The sequence below is a fragment of the Anguilla anguilla genome, chromosome 4 (genome assembly GCF_013347855.1).
Source record: "Anguilla anguilla isolate fAngAng1 chromosome 4, fAngAng1.pri, whole genome shotgun sequence".
NCBI lineage: Eukaryota > Metazoa > Chordata > Actinopteri > Anguilliformes > Anguillidae > Anguilla > Anguilla anguilla.
In genome coordinates, this window is record NC_049204.1 from 19,125,689 (window position 1) to 19,144,276 (window position 18,588).

General features: G+C 39.0%; 2 protein-coding genes across 2 annotated transcripts; one reads left to right on the forward strand and one right to left on the reverse strand.

Annotated features, from left to right (window-relative positions):
- Nucleotides 1–240: 240 nt before the first annotated feature.
- LOC118224785 (ras-related protein Rab-12) lies at nucleotides 241–11,634 on the reverse strand. The gene is made up of 6 exons (XM_035412492.1): nucleotides 11,204–11,634; nucleotides 10,570–10,630; nucleotides 6,767–6,905; nucleotides 6,143–6,232; nucleotides 5,669–5,773; nucleotides 241–4,889 (listed from the first exon to the last, which is right to left on the reverse strand). The coding sequence occupies exons 1-6, from the start codon at nucleotides 11,439–11,441 to the stop codon at nucleotides 4,782–4,784; spliced, it is 741 nt and encodes a 246-aa protein (XP_035268383.1). The 5' UTR covers nucleotides 11,442–11,634; the 3' UTR covers nucleotides 241–4,781.
- A 90-nt stretch (nucleotides 11,635–11,724) lies between these two features.
- On the forward strand, nucleotides 11,725–18,357 carry LOC118224784 (gamma-soluble NSF attachment protein-like). The gene is made up of 12 exons (XM_035412491.1): nucleotides 11,725–11,979; nucleotides 12,828–12,895; nucleotides 13,271–13,355; nucleotides 13,919–13,936; nucleotides 14,069–14,099; nucleotides 14,443–14,552; nucleotides 15,013–15,079; nucleotides 15,394–15,464; nucleotides 15,741–15,819; nucleotides 16,395–16,474; nucleotides 16,566–16,695; nucleotides 17,430–18,357. The coding sequence occupies exons 1-12, from the start codon at nucleotides 11,924–11,926 to the stop codon at nucleotides 17,562–17,564; spliced, it is 930 nt and encodes a 309-aa protein (XP_035268382.1). The 5' UTR covers nucleotides 11,725–11,923; the 3' UTR covers nucleotides 17,565–18,357.
- Nucleotides 18,358–18,588: the final 231 nt, after the last annotated feature.

An 18,588-nucleotide genomic window follows, 5' to 3' on the forward strand; every position in this document is an offset into this window, starting at 1 on the left:
GCCTTTAATAAGTATGCCTTTCTAACTTGGTGTGAATGAATGTTTTTTTTTCAACGATGAAAAGTAACTAATACTACGACATACTTTGTAAGATATATCCATAATATTTGTGAACCTATTATCATATCAGGTTTTAATCTGTGAATTGACACATCAGTGAATTGAAATGAATGATTGGGGAATAAATATAAGTAGGTGCGGGAAATGACCTTCGTCAGACACCACCACATTTTTCTGATCAATAATTTACAGACCATGACATTTATTTAGTGCATATGAAACGTGAATTGACATAGTGAAATAAAAATGCTGGGATTCTGTTAGAAATAATACACATCTGCCAGACATTTTGCATCAAAGTCATGTCAGAAATGTATTTTTGCCGCTTTTGCAATTAAATGAAATTTTCAGCATGAATTCTGTACAGAGAGAAAAGTCACAACGGGCTGGAATACAAGCTACTGCCAGTACTGTTGGAATACCTCTGAGATCTATTATAACTGTATGCTGACCAACAAAAACTGTAAATATATTTATGAGTGTTCCAGAGATGTAGCAGTAAAAATAAAGCACACTAGGTTACGGCATGAATAACACTAATTTCGTGGTAATGTACAAGATAGGGATGTCACTGTTTTGTGCCTTGGTATTGCACATGAGATGGAAGTCATGTCAACACCATTGTTGCTAGCACAATTTTCCACAGACCTGTATACAAACTTGCGATATTTACAGCTACACAGCAGGCTCATATGAAAAATAGCTCACCCCAGGGGGTTACATGTGTCTTCAATGAGCTCATCAACTATTACAAAGATCAGTATTGCCTGGTCTAGACAGCTCATCACTGCAGGGGCAAATCCACTGTAGCATGATACATAACACCTACCATGTAACAGAATATCATCACTATCTCATCATCCAGACTAATGACTCCTACTAGGCTAGGCACATAGCAGTAGTCTGAATTCAACCAGTTAAATCAAATCTTGGACACACAAGCTAACCACACAGTACACAATTAGTACGAAGTACTACTTGACCCTTTCCCTCAAAGCTATTGGTTTAACTCAAAATCCAAACATGCTGCTTAGCACTGTGCTGAAATATGCAGAAATTAAACAGACATACTTTGATATTGCTGTTGTATTCTGTGACCAATAAAGACAATTGGTCTAATCTCTTATGGATGTTGGAATTTTGCATTATTTGTGAAGAGACTGACCTCTAGTGGCTATACAGAAACATTGTTGGCAAATATCTGCATTGAAAATATATGGCACGTATGCATTACCTCAATGCAAAAAATACATTTCAGCTCACATTGGAATTTCTGAGCAATAAATATACATTTTTATTTGCAATTTATTAGTTGGAGAATGTTATAAATATCACAAACCTGCTTAAAACATGCCAGCATACTCAAAACATAAAACTGTTTAGTATATCGTACAATGCAATTTGCAATTTTATCTATTCTATTAAAAACACGTTACAATGCACTTCTGTAAACTATAGTAAATTTTAAAAAGACAGTAAATGATAACTGCTTGAACAATGCATGCAATTTTGAAAACCTTCCTCAGTGGGCAATATAAACATACTGATTTAACAGGCTATTTCTCCATACTTGAAAGGGCATTTTGCTTTTAATACTTATTCTGCATTTCATCAACTCTCATTGCACACATTCACTCTGTGCAAGTGGGATGAAAAGCAATGCAACCAATATAAAAACACACACAAAAACTCCTGTAAAAACTGGAACAAAAATCCATATTAAAGTCTTAATCTTTTAGTGATGAGCATGATTTGTCACACCATTAAGCTTTCAAAATATCTTTTTCTGATTACTTAGTTCCGTTGGTCCAACATTTGCCATGTTAGAGAACTGAAGATGCCATCTACTCTAACATTTCCGCTGGAACTTCAAGTTCACAAAATCAGGCATGTTTGTCCACAAAATGTTCCTAAACACTGCTTTAATCCTACCTAGAGCATTGTAGATCTTAAAGTTGATCAAGTCCCTCTGTAGCATGGATACTCAAATCTCACCCATGAATCCAAATCCAGCCCTGGTTTTCTTTTCCACCAGGCAATTGCTTGATCAATAAGTGCTACTGATTGGCCAGACCGTAGTCACACCTGACTAAGGTAAAAGGAGGGTGAAAAACCAAAGGTTCCTGGTCCTCAAGGGCCATCATTTCAGTAACAGGGCTCTATAGTCCTAAAGAGCACTACAGACCCTTGTTAGTGGGAGTAAAAGATCAGCCACAAATTATTCATTTTACAGATTAATTCGTCAAGACTTCTGGGAAAAAATCCCGGAACCCCCCCCCCAAAAAAAAAATCCCAATTCCTTTTCGTTTCCAAATATACATGAACATCAAACTGGTTTCACTGTGTGACTGATTACCCCAACGTTGCCCTTGTGTTTACAAAGAGCAATGGTGGCTCACTCAAAAGGTTGCTCTCTGAGACCAATGCTGAAGATCAATACAGACAAGGTCATACCGTTTTCATACAAAGCAGATTAAAAAAACAGAAATCATTAAGAAAAATGACATTCATTATCTACCTCTTCTGCCAGTACCTCACCAATAACTTCCATGTTATTTACAGTATCTCTACAGTCTGGCTGTTTCTAGTCAGTAAAGTAATGCAGACCTATAGCCTAGTATTGATTGCAACAATGGTATTTTAACCATAGGAAATTGGCAATACCAACAAGAACACATAATTATGTGTTAAACTAACACTAACGTCGAGTATATTACACCCAATTTTGGAAAAAAAAAAAAAGTTGTAATAAAGATATATTAACGCACAAAAATACATGGCAAGTTAAACTACTGGACTTTCCCCTATGAAAAGGCACAAAAAACGAAAATAAGTTATAGAGGGGGGTACTTGGAGTGGGTGAAAATCTACAATGTTATGCTCTAAAATGTTAGCGTTCTAATTAATGTCCCTTTTTGTAGCATACCATAAACATTAACCAATACTAAGCTTAGTGTCTTGGGAGGGATAACTCTGAGAGTCTGAACAGTATTTTAAAGTTTCCAATTATACTAATAAGGAAAAAAAGGCATTTCTGTATGCCTGTAGTACACCTGAACACAAGTCCAGACTCTGTCTGACTCTGTTTGCCTCTTCAGGGTCCAGGACAATGGTCACAACTAAATTAACACGTTAGTTTTTTGTGCTGTGAAATCCTACACTGGACTCAATACAATGTTCCTCCTTAAACTATACCCTTCCACCTTCAACCCATCCATGAACAGTTAAACTGATTGTAGTGCAAAATATCACACAAAAAATGAGAAACACAAAAGTATTCATGCCACTTCTCAGTCAATAACAAGTTGTAATTCAATGTATTCTGCAAAATTATGTTTAAACCACTCTTTTAGACCCCAAGAATACACAAGGTAAAATATTTCAATGGCTCCCTTTTAATAAGAGACCCAAGTCAGTCAAGCATCTAATGATTATTTCTGTACATTTGACTTTTTTAAATGTTGTGTAAACAAGGGGACTGGCAAGAACAGTATTCATATTTCATTCAGTCCAGAATGTCTTATTCTCTTCATCTGTTATATTCAGGGATAAGTACGTTAACCCCCCTGTCCCTGGCTTTCAATCACATACGCCCATTATGCCAACAGTTTTTGTCTGATGTTGATTTGACATAACCATTGAACCTGAGAAATCGCTGTGCTGTGATTGATATGTTTTGCTTGGTTTTTCTTGTCATTGTGATGGGAATCCAGCATTCAGTGCAAATATCTGAAGCATAAGTCCTCATCTTTCAAATGATGGATGGCATTAACATTTTCAAAACATGTGCAGTTGAAAAAAAAGATCCTTCTTTTCAGAAATGTGTAAAGATATGTTTTGTTTTAGTGTTTTAGGATTATCAGTGGTATTGGTTATAAAACAGAATTTAGCGTTGACAGTGACACAGGCACTTTTAACCCCAAACCCCATTTCATGAAAACCAGGAGATTTTCATGAAAACAAGTCAGATCAAAAAAACCTTTTCTCTCCCACCTTTCAGTCAGCTAAAGATAAAAAAATGCATAAAGGAGAGAATCATAACTCAGTTATTCAGAAAGAGCATTTCATGGCCTTCTCCATAAGTGAACAATGCAAAGATGCCCACCCCTTATTTAACCACCTGTTTTTGAGATTTGGGCATTCCAGACACTCATATAAACTTCAGACCTCCATGAACACTATGTGACCCTGATGTAAAATATTACATAAGAAATGACGTAAGACCTACGGAAGGCTGTGTACTGTACCAACACTTGCCGTTCGTCCCGTCACATGATCCCCCTTGCGTTCACACTATATAAAAATCAGAGAGTGGAGTGTGTTCATGAAGTATGAGCGCACTACTTTACGGGATCATCTACGAATCGAAGTGCTTAATCTAGCCCCACTTCCTAGTAGCCCCACCACAATGACAAATGGAGCCAAGGAAGGAGCCAATCATCCAAAAGGCACTGCTTCCTTATTCTGCAGGGCAGCGTGGGATATCTACCCTGAAGGCACCTGCTGGACCTAAGTCACTTGTCCTGAACTTGAGGTAGTCTGCAAAGGAAGCGTGTGATGTGTGTGCTTGTGATTCTGGCACTGTGTGAAGTGTGGTACTGCTCTGGAGGAACAGGCGTGGTGAAATGCTGGGGAGTATCTGGCGAACGGGCCAGGTCCATGCTGCCCCCTGCTGGTGAGAATGGCTGAGTGCAGGGCGGGGCGATGGAGGGGGGGGGGGCCTAGCAGCAGCGCATTCGCGGGGGAGGGAGCTCTGGAGGCACTTCTGGCTCCGGCTGCAGTGAAAGGATGCTGTTGGACAAGGCCTTGCTGGGGACCTCCAGAGGCATCTGCAGGAACACGGGAACACGGACACAGCCCGCCGTCAGATGGTTTCAGTGCACATCACAGCACGTGTGTACAGTGTGTATAACTTATATTCCCATCACCACCATGAAAAACACCATTTTCAACATGCAACTTAGATTCACAACTTCACCATGCAATGCATACAACAGCACGAGCAGTTTGAATCACACAACATTCCGTAATACACCACTGTGAAACAGCAAAATAAAACCATCAATATATTTTTTATCAAGGAACATCTCAATATGCAAATATCCACATATCCAAATGCACACACATGCTGAGTTGACTACTTCAACTGAATGTATACAAAATTATTTAAAAATATTCATATCTAGGATTTATGGATGCTGAGACCTTGTGTTTACTAGCAAGTACATCTCCATAAAGCATAGATAGTGTTAACGATATATATATAGCATAGCAATATCTCTTTCATTTGACACTTGACTTCCAATTCTGTCGACTGCTGAGAAAGCAATATTTCACAAATTTCTCTCCAGCAGTACAGCCATCTGCAGTCCATGCACAGCAAACCCACATGCAAGGCTGACTACAAAAATAATAAAAGTAATAATTCATACTGTACAAATGCACATACTGGTTCTCTATAATATACATTTAAAAAAATATAATGAAGTACCACCCCAGACAAAGGTTACAGACACAGGAGCACTGTTACTGATGTAGCGTAGCATGATACACGACTACAAACAGTTCTATTCAACTTCAATCATAAAAAGCTGACAACCATACCAACCTTACTCAGAATGTCATCCACCAGTTTCAAGAATATCTCGTCTACATTAAAGTTATCCTTGGCACTCGCCTCACAAAACCGCATCCCAGATATCCGTGAAGAAAACTGCAAATAAAAAAAACAACATTTCCTTATAATAGAGGATTGTATGATTTTCTCAGTTCTTTTCTCATAGTTTCTCATTACACTCAATGTAGTACATGCTCTGGTTACTGAACTGTAAATGACTCTTTGAATGGTGTCCTGACTAGGATTGTGTATGAAACCAGTTAGGATCATCATTCTTCGAATGGACTTGACAAAATATATTTTATACTTAGTACTGAAATGAGCAAAGCCCGCATTATACTGTGTCCCATCCTTTGCTAGCACTTGACTTTTCCGGTTTGGGATGCATCTGATGTATGACTGACATGGACTTTTAGCTGGGGCAGCCGTTGCTTTTATATTCATCAAGCAAAAACCATCACTTACTCTTTCACCTTGCTGCCGAGTTATTATTCTGTCAGTCTCACAGTCCAGCTTATTTCCAACAAGCAAAAGCTCAGCATCTTCCGAGGCGTACTGTGAGAAAACAGACAGACAGGAGAGGAGAGACACAAAGAAAACACAATTCTCCCGTTACTGTTCCAGCTGTACAGACAGCGCACCACTACACCCACTAAACACGCAACACGATTTCAGCTTTTCCCACACCCATGTCACAACTGCCTGGAAGAAAAAATGAGGTCATAAAAAGCCTTGCAATTTTTACAGCCGATCCAACAATGCTGTGTTTGTAGGCCACCTCAAATTTACAACAGGCTGGAAAAACAAGATTAGCATCGACCTGACTTCTGGGTGCTGTGTCCACAGATCGATGGATATTTTTAATAGAATCAAGACACGAATACAAGCACCAAACACCGTCACGGCACCAAAGAATGTCAGCTATATCGCCATGCTCGTGCTTTACATGGGCTGAACACGCACGTTCTAGCATCAAATAATGACAAGCACAATAATGATTCAATGAAACGCATTAAATATTAATAGCACTGTAATGCAAAAAGGAACTCCTGCTGTTGAATCAGCATTCAGGGCTCTTGCAGACGGTACCTTGTCAATCATTTTCATCCATTTTGGCAAGTCGTCGAAGGTCTCCTGCTTGGTGATGTCATACACCAGCACGATGCCCTTGGCGCCGCGGTAGTAGGCCGAGGTGATGCTGTTAAACCTCTCCTGCCCTGCCGTGTCCCTGTACAGATGACCCACAGCATACATAACACACCACCACCGTGCAATACATCCTACATATTAAACAAACTCCCAGACAGTACTGACATGGTACAGTGCACTACATTTGAGCATTTCATTCCCCTTATAGGAAGCAGGTAGAAAAAATACTATATTTCTGTGATACCATTATGAACAAGAACGGTAGTGAAAATGGCTGGAAGGTTTTGAGACTTCTTGACTGCAGACAGAGTCACACTCCCTTGCAGTCAATTATCAAGTCCATTAACTTCACAGAGCCAATTTAATTCATTTAAAGAGAGACAGTGAGGTCACAACATGGCTTCAGTCGATGCCACAAGCCATGACACAAACCAGTGAGATACTGGCTGGCTTGTGACATGCTCCTAATAGCCCGCTTGGTTCTTTTGGGCGTTGCTGCATTTACCTTGGCCACACAAGGCCGTGCTTCGGAAAGATTCTCGCAGGCTGCGAGGAGTGTGCAGGAGTGGTCACATGGCATAGGGTTAGGACAGAGTGGGAGCGGAGGATGCTGGGATGAGAGTAACATACTTTGGACGTGAGACGCATTCAGATGCAGCCGTCCAGCTGGCGGGCGGGTGGCAGGCAGTGGGGTGAGGTTAGTAGATGGACACGCTGACATGTTAATGGAAGCAAACACAGCACAGTCATTCTTATATGTGATCTCTGCCACAGCATGCCTTCTGCACCAATCACAGTGGTTATGCAGGTCTAAGCATTGTACTGTTTCTTACCTCATTAAAGGGGTGTTAAATAATGGGAGGAAGGAACAGCCTTTTAATATGCATAAATGTCCACTTTCATTTAGTAAGGTATAACCCTACATATCAAAGTTTGTTGGGACCTAAGGTATGTCAGATATGCGAAAAGTCAGAAAGATATATGTCAGATAATTACACACAATTTTCATTTTCAGTGTTCAGTGTACTGTACCTTCTGTCACAAGCCATTTTTCAGGCAGCACACATCTCATTAATAAACATTGGAGAAGAGAATTTTTTCAAAATGTGCCCAATTACTTAAACTATGTGGAAAATATAAACTCAGAGAATCTGAAAGTATAGTACTGCATTACAAATCTAAAAGTATTATAACGCATTAGATATCATGAAACAAAGGAATGCACCAGCATTCAAGACATGAAGCAGAGACAACCTCAGTGGCTGTACCTGCACTCGAGCCCTCAGTGTCACTTCAACCTGCCCTCATTCTGCTACAGACCCAGAAGCATTTCAAATGTGACACATTTCACATCCACTTTTAATTTGTTTGTTGGCGTTTTTACTGCAGCAATTCACGCGAGGTCCCCTCGTAAAGCGCAGCTCAGCTGGGACTGCAACACAAAATTGGTTTTTTGCCTTAACGGCTCCGCTAGCCTGATGAAAAATGCTTTGTCAGCACATCACTTAGCTGAAAAAAGACACCACTCATTCACAATGGCAAGGCCTACAGTCACAAGCTGGAGGCATGACATTTCAATTAGCCACGCCCAGGCAAAGCATTCCTCTAAAATGCTGAAGGAGATGAATCACTCTATGATGGAACGTCTCACAACTTAGAACTACCTATCACCCACCTTTAAAAAGATTTGAGCCTGCAGCTGTTTCTTTTTACTTTTTTCCACTTAAAGGTAAAATACCATAGGATAGATTAAAAAACAAAGAAAAGAATGTCAAAACGTCTGGGTTTTCCCAGTCACATTCAACACAAGGTGTAGAGTTAACAACTTTTTAAGATTGGATCACTGAGAAGTATTCTTACAATATTTCGGCAAGATCATCTTGCTGAAGAGGGAGTTGTAGGCTTTGTAGCAACCACCTTAAAGGTTTTTTCCTCCTTTGAAAGAAGTTAGGATGGGAGTACCTCATTATTGTCTTGCTAATCTGTTGGGTAAATCTTTGCTATGTGAGAGGAATGCTCATTAATTTTGCATGCAGCATATATGCATCATTCTGAAAAGGTTTCAGGAAACAAAAATTTGGGTGAATATCCACACCACACAAGCCAAAAATAGGGGGGGGGGGGGGGTAGATCTACTTCTATCTACTCCCATGCATTGCATGCTATCTGAAATTTGAAATATAGGGTAACTGTAAATAACAATTAGGCCAGTAGGAATTTGGCTGTCTGACCAAGTGTGTGTCCAAGTATTCTAACAGCCATAATAAAGGTAGGTCACGGGTGCACAAGAGCCAATCTGTTTCAGATTTTCTTTACCATAATTATTTCTGCCCTTAATTATTTAATTAGTTCAATCATATCTTGATTTGAGATTTGTATAAGAGCCACCTACACCTGTAAGTGTATCCTAAAGATTATACTATGCTCAAGTACAGGAGTGAACCAGCATTGTTTATAGAACTGTCAGAAAACTAAAACTAAGGAAATTGGTTGGAACTAAAACCAGCAGGCGGATCAGTCCTGCAGGACCGGAATTGTGCACCCCGTTGTAAGTTAATCACCACACCCGTAACAGAAAACCCAATAAACAAGAGTTTTTAGAATAAAAAGCTTGATCTATTCAAACAGCTTTGTCTGCTTTCTTATGGGTCAAAAGCTAAATATCCCATCTTAACTGTCATTATCCATCACAGCAGCAGGCTTCTGATCACGAAAACACAAAACATACAGCATGTGCAAAGATAATGCTGTTGGAAAGAGTGTTTTTTAATATTACGGTGTTTGCACAGGCTGAGACGGAATGTGTGCCAAGTTAATGTTAGGGAGCAGAGTTAAGTCCAGTGAGGGTGGGTTTAGTAGAAGGGTCCAGCGATATTTAAATATATTGATATTTCTCAATATGAAGCTCAGACAATACTGATAATATTAAAAACTTACTAATAACGCTAAAGTATCATTCCCAGTCCCAACCTAATATAAACTGGATTTCATTTGGCACATGCACATTGAAGAAAAAAAAACACTAGATAAACTTACCGAAGGGACTGGATGTTACTTCATCTATAATACAATTGGCTCAGTCACAATGATTATGAATGATTATGACTCATTATTATTCTTCCATTCCTTCGGTCAGAATAAATAACAATCAGAATATCACAAGTACCGTAATATATGACAAAGCACAGCTTAACCACAGGGTATGTTTGACAGAGCTAACTCTATTTTACAGGACCCCAGGAGGGTGTGTTCTACCTCTAAGGATATTCAGATGATATATCCCATATTCAATATAAAGTCAATATTCAGACAGACTTAAGCTGATATGATTTTGAGTCAAGTACATAACATGCGCTTAAGTCTTCCTGACTTAATTCTCCAAGGCAGGATTCCCGCTGCATTACCAATTGCTATGTGACAGTACTGTTTTTAAAAAAGTAAATGAATACATTTCTGGTATCTGATAAAGTGATAGGGTGAAAACAATAGTAAAATAATAATCAAGTGAATTGTAATTGAACCATGTAGTGTTTTATTTCCAGAATACATAAGATCAAATGCAATGGTTCTTCACAAAATATTGAATATATTCCATTAAATTTATATTTTCCATCAATATATTCATATAGAAAAGTCACAATACTGCTGGACCCTTGGGGTTAGTCATAGGTAGTGCTCTGTCCAAGGTAAAAAAAAGAAAAAAAGAAAAAACTGAGGTCACTAGCCAGTACTGGCTCACTTACCAGATCTGCAATCTTATCTTCTTCCCTCTCAAATCTACAGTTTTGATTTTAAAATCAACTCCTATAAAAGACAGGACCAGGGAAGCAAGGGAGAACGGACAAATAAGGGACTGAAAGCCTGGAGGGTTAACATCCGTTATAGTTACATCACCTCTTAATTTCCAAAAGCCACCATACATTAACGTATGTTTTTTTCTATGTAATTATTTTTCAAGGTCAGCTGTGAATCACATCATCCCTTCCAAACAATGGAAGGGCATACACACATTGAAGTCAGGCTAGACTAACTTTAGTAGTGATCTCCGCATCCTATACACATGCAGCATGTTACAGCCAATGATACAGTAGTCAAAGATTAATGAGGGCAAATTTAGCTACATCGCCTGAGGTTTAAGAAAACAGGTTGTAAAAGTATTTGACATATTTAGCACTACCTCTGAGAGACAACGGTATTAACTGTTGGCAAGTTATAGCAATAATTTATCAAAGCAAAATTGTTAAAGTTATTCACTTGCAAGTGCTAAACTAGCTTAACCGTGTAAACTGAATAACGTGTTAAGAAAAATTAGCTACAGGTATAGTGTTTGTCCATCAAGATTGCTAATTTATTGCTACTCTCTAATTCCGACCTTACCAACGGTGGACTTGCATGCTTCGCAGAACGTATCATCGGTGAATCTCTCCATCAGACTTGTTTTCCCTACTCCACGAGAGCCGATTATAATTATCTGCAGTTTGTAATCGGCCGGCCTGGGCGGTATCTTCCTCCGGCGCGACTGAGCTCCTGTAAGAGCGGGGGACCCTCCGATGGAGCGACCGCTGTTAATGCTCCCACCGCCGCCTCTCCGCTGGATATTGTATCTTGAATCCATCAACAAATCCACATCAGTCTTCTCTAATATACGGGACAAAATAATGTAACGTTATATGCCGCGAAGAAAACTTATTGCGTGTATTCAAAACAGTTGTCAAAACTTTTCCAGTTGTTGCCGTACGAGAAAGGAAACTGGCCACCTAACGTTAGGTCAACAGTTGTAATTCCGGTTCCGTCATTTTGGTAGGAAACTTGGGAAAAACTACGACATCCGTAGATACGTTCTATGGCGACACCCAGCGACCACCGTAGGGTTCTGTGCCAGAAGACACAAAACGCCAACGCCATTTACGTCTAGTGAGATTTGCCTTCGTGGGCACCCGTAGTCGAAACATATGACGAGTAGAAGATCTTCCGATGGGCAGGAATAATCATCTGCAACCTACGGAATTATAACAACTTCTGTGTCAGGATATTAATTTAGATATATACGCTTTTTACATCGTTACTGTGATCAGTTAAAAGGGCTGCCATCGGACCATGGCTGCTCAGAAGATAAACGAAGCACACGAGCATATTGCCAAGGCTGAAAAATAGTAAGGGAACGCTAAACTAGGTGTACCTCGACACCTTTATAGCTAGTCTAGCTAAGATAGCAAATTCATATATGCATATTTTGAAATATAGCTCGATAGGTGACTAGAGCGTCGGCCATAACGTAACGCAGTTTTAGTAGGGCTTCTGTTTAGATGGCGTTTTCATAATGGTAATGTTAATTTACGGCATACTGTCCATACCAGCTAGTAGCAGTTGATTGCTGGTTAGCTAGCAGGTAAAGCTAGTTCAGAGAACTGGTTAGAGGTCTGATTGTTAGGAACGCCAGCCGAATTCGTAATGTTGTTAAGGTGTCAGGTCGATGCAGCACGCGTAAATCATCTAAGTACCCTTATTGTACTGAAAAATCGAAAATAATCATCTATATTGCCCACACTGAATATGTGCATATCCTACTGTTTGTTCCTGAATAGCTAATTTATCACTTCATTGAAAAATATGAAGTAAATAAGAATGAATGTGATAAGGCCTAATGTCGACATATTTTTGAAACTGTAAAAATAATTTTTATCATTAAATTTCCGCAGGTGGAAAATCATAACAAACGCATCTTCAGTGTTGTGTTGGGCATCCTCATGCGCCTGAGTGGGTTAACATACATTGTTGACAGGACCCCTGAACATACGATTTTCCATCCGCCTTCACGCATGTCTGATATGTTTTTAAGCATAACATCTCGTTTTAAATAGTTTGGTCCAAAGAGGACATTTATCTCTGCATTATACAGCTACTGGTTGCACAGTACCGATACTCGGGATTATTTTTACATAAACCAGGGAGGTGCATTTAGTAATGCAAAAATGTGAAATTGTGAATTTGTTTTTTGTAGTTTAAAGACAAGTTTCATGAAGTGGAAACCAGACTACGATAGTGCTGCTTCAGAGTATGCAAAAGCAGGTAAGAGTGGGTTAATATAGTAATACTAAAGTTATGGACACCATATTTTGTCACTAGTGTGTGGACTTCCAATTCAAACTTAAAGTCGTAGTGACTGACCTCAGCCCCACAGCCTTACAAACCTTCCCCAGTAATGTATTTGCCACATTCTCTTACCTCAGCATCTTATGTATTGGCTTATTATGATCTGGATCTTTTTTGAAACCTTCAGTAAAATGCATGTACATTTTAAAGACCAATACAGTAGGTAACTCATCAACTAATTTATGTCTCTCAATAATATGGAGACATAATAATATAATTGTTCTGTACACTTGATATGATTCTCTAGTGGACTTGCACACAGCAGATATTTTTCTCTCTTTTTGTCCTCAGCTGTTGCCTTCAAAAATGCCAAGCAGCTTGAGCAGGCGAAGGATGCCTACTTGAAGGAAGCAGAGGCTCACACAGAAAACAGAGCGTATCCTTCCAATCAGTTGCGGTTTCAGGGAAAACTGCACATGGAAAAAATACAGCTGGCAGCAGTATATACCATATGCTATTTTTTAATTATGGCATGAATAAGCAGATGCCCTTATACAGTTATTTATACAGCGTACACATGGTATCTTTCTTGAAACACCTGAGTAATACTTAGTATTCAGGTTACTTATGTTGCCCAAAAGTACAGAAGCAGTGTACAGCTGGAATTTTAGCCTGCAGCCTGTGAGTTAAGCACAATCTTGTAACCTGCCGTTGCACCATGGCTGTTTATATAGAATATAACTGTGTTACCCAAATACAGTGTATTGGTTGTCTACAGCATGCACAGATGTAGTTTTGCTATTAATTTTAAAAGAGACAGTCATTGCACCATTGTTTGTCATGATTTAAATTTAGAAATTGGGCTTAATTTGCCAGGATTATTTACAATTGCTTCACATTCATGTACAATTTCAGACTGTGAATCAGTAGATTTCCTAAGATATAATTGTGTTAATTTAGTGCCACTTTTTTCCTCCCATTTACTTAACTTGCATTCAGTCTGTTCCATGCTGCTAAGTAAGTATATTCATTCTAGTCTAAATATTTATTGTTGTCCCAAACAGATGATAAATTAATACCCTGTACTGGCTTTCTTGCTTTCCCACGAGTTGGCGTGTTCCTCTTGTAAGCTATTGTTTTGTTTTGCAGAGCTCTTGAGCAAGCTGGTATGATGCTAAAGGTGAGTTTTGTAATTAACATGTTGGCTCATGTGTTTATAATTGTGAAGCAACACTGCTTTTTTTTATCAATTTGTGGGTGAACATATGGGAATTTTAGAACCATGTCACAGTTAGTGTGTCAAGTGCCATTGCATGGATTGTATTGTAGTGAATGAGTGTGAGCAGCAGTTTTTGACAATGTCTTACACGCCTGGGAATTCTCCCCATTAGACTATGACAACAGCAGTCATAAACAGTTTGGGAAAGCATCTGGTGAGCAGGACATAGACTGCTTTGCTCCATTTGACACCTTTGTGCTGTGTGGCAGAGACTGAGGGAAGTGGACATGCTTTCTTTCTGTAGGACATGCAGAGGATGCCTGAGGCGATCCAGTATATTGAGAAAGCCAGTATGATGTATGTGGAGAATGGCACACCTGACACAGCTGCAATGGCACTGGACAGGGCTGGCAAGTAAGTTGAAAATGTCTTGGATTATATAATATGCCCCCATATTGTTTATGCACACATTTAAGAAAGAGTTGTGAATTTTTATTTATTTATGGTGCTTAAAGTTAACTTGGTGCAGTTTTAATAGTTATTTATTTATTTATGTATTTATTCATTCATTTATATTTTGCATTCAATGTCTCATTTACCTGATTCCTACTGTATTAACACAAGGGAGTCAGCTGCTCATACTGTACTTCATTGAGACTATGCTTGAAATGCATGAGCACAAGTTTTAAATACCAAGCTCACAATGAGTCATTACCATTTTTGTAATGGATTTTCCCATTGTATAGAATTTCAAACATGCATTTTGAAAGTTGTTACTTTGGCTGGACTTTTATTTTTCTGTGCTTTTCTGAATGGATAAAATAATGTCTGTTATGGGATGCCTTATACTATTCATTTATCCTCTCCTACACAGGCTGATAGAGCCCATAGATCTAGAAAAGGCAGTGAATCTTTACCAGCAGGCTGCATCTGTGTTTGAGGTAAGTTAAGTGTCAGAAAAGAGGCACCTCACAGATCACAAACATCATTCTTTTATGTTTTTTTCTAAACTGATTCAAAGTGTTAAGCTTCAGATGTTACTGGGCTTGACTATTTTCATCTTTAGTGAAATCTTTATGCATTTAGAGATATGCAGTATCTTGTAGTATTTTATTTTAAACGTTATAAGTGATTAGAATGACATTGTGGGCATTATTTGAAAGAGGGATAATTTGTTAAATTAATTTCTGAACTTTAAATGAATCAAAGCTAACATTTTTGTGTGTGCGTGTGGTTTTTGTGTTTGTGTTGTCAGAACGAGGATCGCCTGCGACAAGCAGCTGAACTTCTGGGGAAAGCCTCGAGACTTCTAGTAAGGCAACACAGGTAAAGCCTGCATACGTGCCCATCACTGGACAAGGCCATAGCCTTCCTGCCACCCCCAGGGGGCGCCATACACTTTCAGACGTAATGCACAGATGTTTTGTGTTGTTTTCCCTCTCCCCATTCGTTTGGCTGATGCCGCCCTAGGCGTCTGCCCTTGTCGCCTGTGCCTAGAACCCGCTCTGTTCACCACCTTCCTTGCTTCCCTCCTCCCCTCTATTTTGCCTGTGTGCAGAATCCAACTGCCCTACCCCAAAACTCAGGTTGGCTTTTTTTCAGGTTCGATGAGGCTGCGGTGTCGCTTCAGAAGGAGAAGAACATGTATAAAGAAATGGAAAACTATCCCACCTGCTTCAAGGTAAACTGCGATCAGGATGTGCCTGTGCTTATTACAAATTTTTGCCAAATAAGCACACGTTTACTATAATATCCATCTGATTCTGGACTGATCATATTATATTTCCCCAAGATTTGGTGCATACCTGCACATGCACAATGTAGAGGAAGGATTTGAGGCAAAAATTGAAGTTTTATCCGCTTGCAACGTTTATCTGTTAGCTTGGTCATATCAGTGGGTCCAGTATCTTCAAGGAAGCTGGAGTTGGCACAAGAACAGACAGGATTACTCTTTGATATAGAATTGAACATATGAGATACAAATGCTTCAGGAATGAAGGTCATTCCGAACTCTGCAATGTTTATAACTTGGAATGTTAAGAATTTGAATCCTATACTGTTTGTAATTGTATAATTATATTGCAGTAGCCATATTTTTAAAAATGGTCTACCCTCGTGTTCCTTATGCATTTTCCCACCGTAGTTTGCATGTTATTGAATTATTCAAAGAATGTAACATAGCTTTTCCATGATACTTTATGACCAATGCCATTCTATTTTGAGGGCTTACTCTTTATGTTTGTTCATTTTTGATAGAAAACAATTGCACAAGTGCTGGTTCAGCTTCATAGAAATGACTTTGTCGCAGCAGACAAATGTGTCCGAGAGACTTACAGGTAAGAGCGATTTTGTATTCTTTTCAGAGCTGTTTTTGATATATTAACCTTGGCTATTGGCTGGATGTGAATGGAATTTGTTTCCCTCCAGTATCCCAGGGTTCAGTGGGAGCGAAGACTGCATTGCCTTGGAGCAGCTTTTGCAAGGTTATGATGAACAAGATGAGGAACAAGTGTATCGTGTTTGTAACTCGCCTCTAGTCAAGTACATGGACAATGATGTGAGTTGACTGCCATTGATCATTAGCTTGATACATTTTCCTTACATTTTCAGCCATATTTGGTTTGACTGCTTTCTCATTCTGAGATGAATATTCTTTGGTAGTGTTAGAAGTGCCTTAGTTTAGCAGGGGTATAATGGAGAACTGAAATGTCTCAAAGACCTCTTTTCCTATGGTCTTTCCATCTCCTCTGGTCAACTGAGGGAACACAACATTCCACAGTCATTTTTTTCAAGTATTTACAGGTATGGAGGTTTCATTACAAAACCCCTCTCAATGCCAGTTTCCACCCCTTTCTCCTAAAAACCCCTTAGATCAGTGTTTAGAATGTATTGTTATTCCGAGGACTGTTTTATGCATATATTTTTTGTTCAAATTGTAAATTGCCTCTACTTGGCTGGATGCTTCATTATTGAACTTCTATAACTGATAGTGTGTTAGACTTTATTTGGAGATCTAAGAAATAATGATACTTCTTAGACTTGAGGATATAGATCACTATGTGAGAATGAAACAATGTGAGAAATGTGTTTGAACAGCTCTTCTTTTCCTGCAGTGTAACAATCTGCTTCCGTCTGTTGTCACTGTTAGTAAGTGGGGGAGAAAGAATATCTAAATGACTGATCAGCATCAGCAGAATAACACCTGTCCGATACTTGCTTGGGGTTTAATGATGTACAGCAGCAGTAGCAGCAGTGATCTGTGTGGTCATGACGCAGTGTTTGTTCTTGCAGTACGCCAAGTTGGCAATCAGCCTTAAAGTTCCGGGAGGTGGAAAGAAGAAAAAATCTCCTACGAGCCCTCAAGATGCGGCTGGGGGGGCGCAGGGTGCCGAAGAGGAGGATGAGTATGAGGGTGGCCTTTGCTAACTCCAGCCCCCAAAATGCTCTCCGCCTCTCTGTACTTGCCCATGATGTAATGTGCTGTCATTTCAGGCAACAGGCCGTCAATCTGCCTGTTCTGCTTATTCCAGACTCAATGGCTAAATGGCATTATAAATTGATTATAATCTGAGCTGTCCCAGCACATATCTGCCCAACACTATTATTCGTTTGCATCTTTGACACGCATGAGCGTATAGTACAGTACCTGAATGATAATCATAATGATTTGAAAATATGTTTGTTTTAAGATTTTCATTTGATGTTTAAATGAAATGTTACACTCAGTGCTCTACCCCTTTCAAAGTATATATAAGTAGACAATGAAAAGCTCCAAAATGGCATGCAACATGTGAATAATAATTTCCAGTTAAATCATGGATCCCAGGTTATATGGTTTTCCAGTTCACTGTTATACCTGTAGCAGAAAGCATCATTTAATGTATCAACCAATGGAAAAGCCTTAAATTACACATACAAAAAATATATTTGGCCTGCGGTTTCATAAATGTATTTCCTGTGTCAAATGTGCTTTTTTATTTTTGAGGATGTGAGCAGGTGTAAAAATGGCTCATATCATGTCTTATGGATTCTGATGTATTTGCTGATCAGAGTGGAGAGTAATTTTGTTGAAGGTGTATCATTTTTCTGTACAGTATCTAAAATAATTTTAAAGTGTTTATTATTTACTTTGTGGTGGTATCTGTTTAAAGCTTGCATTTACATATGGTGACTGTTCCTGTATAAAATGTCAAAGAGAATAAATACTGGCTTAATGCAATGCTTCAGATTCATTTATTGAGTGATATCAACTGTTTGAATATGAGATATTTACAGGTGCGATTTACACTGAGGTGAACTGTATACTGTAGTATGAGAAGGATAGTTTATTCATTAAAAAGAGATGTTATTGTTGTCATGGGAGTCCTGTCAACCTTTTTGTCTTCCTGCCTGACCTCCCAGTTATTTAGCTGTGTACTCATGCATTTTCACCGTTTTGATGGCCGATGCA

Coding starts and splice junctions, on each gene's coding strand:
- LOC118224785 (XM_035412492.1), bottom strand. CDS start 11,441: ATGGATTCAAGATACAATATCCAGCGGAGAGGCGGCGGTGGGAGCATT. Junction 6,906..10,569: donor AAGATAAGATTGCAGATCTG/GTAAGTGAGCCA, acceptor TCATCTGTACAG/GGACACGGCAGGGCAGGAGA. Junction 4,890..5,668: donor TGGATGACATTCTGAGTAAG/GTTGGTATGGTT, acceptor GTGTTCCTGCAG/ATGCCTCTGGAGGTCCCCAG.
- LOC118224784 (XM_035412491.1), top strand. CDS start 11,924: ATGGCTGCTCAGAAGATAAACGAAGCACACGAGCATATTGCCAAGGCT. Junction 14,100..14,442: donor AAGCTGGTATGATGCTAAAG/GTGAGTTTTGTA, acceptor TTCTTTCTGTAG/GACATGCAGAGGATGCCTGA. Junction 15,080..15,393: donor AGGCTGCATCTGTGTTTGAG/GTAAGTTAAGTG, acceptor TTGTGTTGTCAG/AACGAGGATCGCCTGCGACA.